Source organism: Mus caroli, chromosome 6, assembly GCF_900094665.2.
Source record: "Mus caroli chromosome 6, CAROLI_EIJ_v1.1, whole genome shotgun sequence".
NCBI lineage: Eukaryota > Metazoa > Chordata > Mammalia > Rodentia > Muridae > Mus > Mus caroli.
In genome coordinates, this window is record NC_034575.1 from 120,571,639 (window position 1) to 120,576,945 (window position 5,307).

Consider the following 5,307-nt stretch of genomic DNA (forward strand, 5'->3'; position numbering starts at 1 on the left):
TTTTTTTAAAGATTTCTTTTGTATGTGTGAGTGTTTTGACAGCACATATGTATATGTGCCCGGTTCCCATGTTAACCAAAGGAGGTATCATTTCTCCTAGCACAGGTGTTACAGATGGTTGGGAGCCTTTCTCAATGAGTGCTGANAACCAAACCCAGGTCCCCTGCAGGAGAACATGCTCTTAACCACTCAGCTGCCCTCCAGCCCAATAATAAATAAAGTTATTTTTAAGAAGGAAAATATAGGCTGGCTGGGGTGTGGTTCACAGTAGACCACTTGCCTCTTTTCAGTTTCTAACATGGGAAGAAAAAAGCTTTCAAGTGTGTGTGTATGTGTGTGTGTGTGCTATATGTGCACATGAGTGTGTAGGTGCCTAACAGAGGGCATCAGATATTCTGCTATGTCACTCTCCACCTTATTTCTTTGGAGTTAGTATGGTGGTGAGCAAACTGTGATCCTCCTGGCTCTGCCCTGTACAACACAGGGGTTGCAGGTGGGTCACACTATTCCAGATTTCCACATGAGTGATGAAGTCTCCAACTCATGTCTTCAGGTTGTAAGAACTCTCATCACACACTGGCCAGCTCCCCAGCCACAAGAAGAAAAACAAAAGATTTAAGAACAGAAAAATGGATGTGGGGGGTGGGAGGAAGGAGGTTCAGGAAGGGGAGATGACACAAGAAAGTAGCTCAAGGCAAGTTGTCAAGAGACATCAGGGCGTGGAGCTTTTCAGCTGGGGTGCTTCGAGGACATGGTGCAAAGAAAGCAGAAAGTCCAGTGGGTGCTCCTAGGCTTGGTCATTCACAGGGGATGACACGTGCCAGTCTGCACCTCAGCAGCAGAGAGAGAGAGACCCAAGAAGAAAGACAAGAAAGAGAATGGCCAGGTTGCTCACTGTGGTGCCTGAGACAGACAGGCGTGCCTCAGAGAGGATGAAACCAAAAATCAGTCAAAGAAAGGGGTGATTGCAGCTGGGGAGTGGTGAGGGGTGGGAGCCTAGAGGAGAGGAAAGGGTTTGAGGTCCACAAGTCAAGGCAACAAGAGGGTGCCACTGCCATTGTTAAACATCAGGAAGTGAGGGGAGGGNGGTGGCTCAATAGATAAAGAGCCTGCTGCAAAACCAAGAGGACCTGAGTTGGAATTCCCTACAGCCACGGACAGCCAACTGGGAAGATGTAAGCCCACATNTCCCGCTCCACGAGAGATGGAGACAGGCAGATCCTGGAGCTATTCAGTAGAGCATCTCACTGAAACATTGAGCATCAGGTTCAGTGAGAAACCCTGCCTCAAAAACAAAGCAAAGGTGGGACTGGAGAGATGGCTTAGTGATTAAGAGCCCTGGCTGCTCTTCCAGAGGACTTGGGTTCAATTTCCANCACCCACACGGGAGCTCACACCTGTTCGTGACTCTACTTCCAGGGGACCTGACAAAACACCAAAGCACATAAAATATAAATAAATAATAAGCAGAGAGCAATATAGGAAGACATCAAACATTGACCTTTAGTCTCCACTCAGACACACAGGTGAGCACACTTGCATGTGCACACACACGAACACACACAACCAGGAAGTTAGAAAGGAACCATTCCTACAGAACAAAAGCATTAACACAAANGATTAGAAATATTTAGAAAGTTTTTAATCTCACAGGTAAGGAAAATAAATCCCATTTAAAAGAACATTGTCAGCCGGGCGTTGGTGGCGCACGCCTTTAATCCCAGCACTCGGGAGGCAGAGGCAGGCAGATTTCTGAGTTTGAGGCCAGCCTGGTCTACAAAGTGAGTTCTAGGACAGCCAGGGCCATATAAAGAAACCCTGTCTCAGAAAAAAATAAAATAAGTAAACAAAGCTGCAGATGTAGCTCAGTTGGTGGAGCCCTCTCATAGCATGCTGAACAAGGAGTTCAACAGCACGTATGGCAGCATGGGCTACACAGTGTGCTCGTTCATACAGGTCTGTAATGCCTGTGCTTGGAAGGTATCAGAAACAGAAGGCTCAGAAGTCAAGGTCATCTTCAGCTACACCATTGAACTTGAGGCCAGGCTGCTACAAGAGACCCTGTGTCATGTAAATGTGTAAATAAATAAAGTTTAGCAGCCTTAAATTTATAAAACTATAAGTTTGAAGTCATAATCTTAGCTGGGTGTGGCTTTAATCATTTGGGAGGCAGAGGCAGGCGGACATGTGTGAGTTCAAGGATAGCCTGCTCTAAGTAGCAATTTCTAGGACAACCAGGGCCACAAAGAGAGACCCTGTCTCAAAAGCAACAGCAACAACCATGAAATGGCTTCAGGGCTGGTGTGATGGCCCAGCAAGTAAGAGTGCTTCCACAGGAGCCTGACTACCTGAGTTCAGTCCCTAAAGTTGTCCTCTGACCTCAACACACATCCAGTAACTCTCACACGGCTGCATATACAAACACACACAAACACTAATTATGATGATGGTGATAACAAGTAGGCATGAAATCTTGGAGCTGGGCCTCAGATGCTTCTCTGGGAAGACTAAAGGCTGGACCAGGGCTGCGTTTCGTTTCATTTCTTTTCTTTTCTTTTTTTTTTTTTTAGATTTATTTATTTATTATATATAAGAACATTGTAGCTGTCTTTAGACATACCAGAAGAGGGCATCGGATCCCATTACAGATGGTTGTGAGCCACCATGTGGTTGCTGGGAGTTGAACTTAGGACCTCTGGAAAAGCAATCAGTGCTCTTAACCCCTGAGCCATCTCTCCAGCCCAGCGTTTCTCAAATGTCAGCCATTCACAGACAGTGCACATGGTGTTGCCAAATCTATCTGCTTTATACAGCATCTTAGAATGTGTTCATTTTTAAGAGTAAGTAAATGTAATTTTGAGACAGTCTTGGTATACGACCTCAGAACTTATCAGCTTCCTGCCTTAGCCTCTTAATGCTAGGATTGATCATAGGACATGCACTGAGGTGTGTGTGTGTGTGTGTATGTGTGTGTGTGTGTGTAAGTTTTTTGCTTGTTTGTTTTTCAAGACAGGGTTTCTCTACATAGCTCTGACTGTCATAGAACTCACTCTATAGAATAGGTTGGTCTCAGACTCACAGAGATCTGCCTACCTCTGCCTCCTGAGTGCTGGGATTCAAAATGTGCACTACCACCACTTGGCTTTGTTGTTTGTTTGATTGATTTTTTTGTTGTTGGGGAATCAGACCAGGGCCCTTACATGGTCTAGTCAAGCACTCTACATCGTCAGCTGTTGCTCTTCACAGGTGTAAACAATGTATCTATCATCTCCATGGTCTGTAGTATTAATACTCTTCACAGGTGTAAACAATGTATCTATCATCTCCACGGTCTGTAGTATTAATACTCTTGAGTTCTTTTTTTTTTTTTTTTTTTGGTTTTTGGTTTTTGGTTTTGGGGTTTTTGGAGACAGGGTTTNTCTGTGTAGCCCTGGCTGTCCTGGAACTCACTCTGTAGACCAGGCTGGCCTCAAACTCAGAAATCCGCCTGCCTCTGCCTCCCAAGTGCTGGAATTAAAGGCGTGCGTCACCACCGCCCGGCGAGATCATATATTTTATACAGTAAATTTTACAATGTCCATTAAAAGAATAAAATTCTAGATCCAAGTGTCATCAGCAGTTAGAAAAAGGGAGTCTCAGAAAAGAGGACCACTGAGATTGTGTGGCGCCTAGCCATCATGGGACTTTGGGCTTCTAGGAATAGGGTTCATTCAACTCACTGTTTCCCTCCCTGGGTTGGGGGGAGGGGGGCGGGACAGGGAATCCTACCTCTAATTAATACACCATTGCCATGCTGCCCCAGAATCTTCCTCTGGTCAGAGAACTTCCAGTTGAAGACTGTGATCTTCTTCTGGGAACTCTCGCAGGGCAGTTCTGCTGAATCTCCTTCCTTCCCCAGCACCAGGGTCTTCCCTTGAGTGACAGCTAGGAGTTGTGCTGCACAGAAAAGAAGGTCATATTTCAGATGTTAACAGCTGTCTCCCTGTGTCCCATCCTTTGCGGTTTCCCCTTTACCCCTCCTCCTGCCCCATCTGCCACTGGTCCCCGAGTCAGAAAACTTACACAGCTGCAGCTGCAGCAGCAGCAAGTGCCTAAGAGAGATGCCTCGGCACATGGTGGTCTCGTTGAGCCGATGGGAATCTGAGCCTACAAAAATGTCAGGAGCGGAGGAAGATAGAAATCAGCAGTCTTCAGGTATTCCTTGGGCCTGGGGCACACAAGAACTCTCTCTCTTCCTCAGGACCTTGATAACCAACCCAGAGAACATTATCTGCATACACAAAAGTGGGCAACCTGCAATAATACACCCCAAAGGTCCTGCCAAACTAAGACTGTGATGTCAGTAGCTGAAGAGCAATTTAAACATCCTGAGCAATAGCAGCAGTGCATGACATAGACCCAGAAATAAGTATATTCCTGGGTGTCAAAGACAAACTACGGTTTTAGGTCCTCATGTGCACCGTTATTGTCTCTGACCCTGGCACAGAGGCATATGTGTACACTTTTAGTAGCTAGGAGGCCAAGGCAGGAGGATCATGAGTCCAAAGCCAGCAAGGAGTGTACTGAGAAACCCTATCTCAAAAATAAAACTAACCGGTTGTGAGCACTCGTTCCTCCTGTGGAGGTCCCAGCTTTGATTCCAAGATCCTACATGGGTATGTCTGTAATTCCAGTACTGTGGATCCAGTGTCCTCTTCTGACCTCAGCAGGCTCCAGCCAACCACATGGTACACGTATATACATGCAGGCAAACACCCAGTTCAAGGCCAGCCTCAGCTATATACTAAGCTCAAGGCTAACCTGGGTTATAAAAGACCCTATCTCAAGTATGGGGAGAAGGACCCACTTGCCTTTTAATAAAATTATAGCCAGGTGGTGGTGGCACACATCTTTTGGTGAGGGGTATGTTATCTGTCACTGCACTGGCAGCATCCCACAGTGATTGGCAAGAATTGATTGTGCAGTTTTCTCCCCAGCTCTACAGTGAGTGACGTCACCAGGAGGGGTCCTGGTAAAGCCGCCTCAGCAGGAATCTTCACACCATGGAAGTTGCCAAATATTGACCATTAGGTTTTTTGTTTGTTTTGCTTTAGAGAGGCAACCATTAAATGTTTATCAGCAGACTATTATATTCATGGAACATATATGTGTAGATTTACAAGCACACACAAATTTAACATGCATATACATGTNTNTATATATATNNTATATATATATATATACTAATGTATTCTTTATAAATACATATACTGTTTCTTTTTCTTTTTTTATTGGCTATTTTCATTATTTATGTTTCAAATGTTTTCC

At 45.2% G+C, this 5,307-nt stretch overlaps 1 protein-coding gene across 1 annotated transcript in view; it reads right to left on the reverse strand.

The window, feature by feature from the left end:
- Positions 1 to 5,307, reverse strand: part of Cd4 (CD4 molecule) — a 25,284-nt gene that overhangs the window by 10,877 nt on the left and 9,100 nt on the right. Inside the window, exons 3-4 of the mRNA XM_021165727.2 lie at positions 4,063 to 4,146; positions 3,769 to 3,936 (exon numbers count right to left, since the gene is read on the reverse strand). Coding sequence (XP_021021386.2) covers positions 3,769 to 3,936; positions 4,063 to 4,146 — 252 coding nt within the window. The remainder of the gene's footprint in view (positions 1 to 3,768; positions 3,937 to 4,062; positions 4,147 to 5,307) is intronic.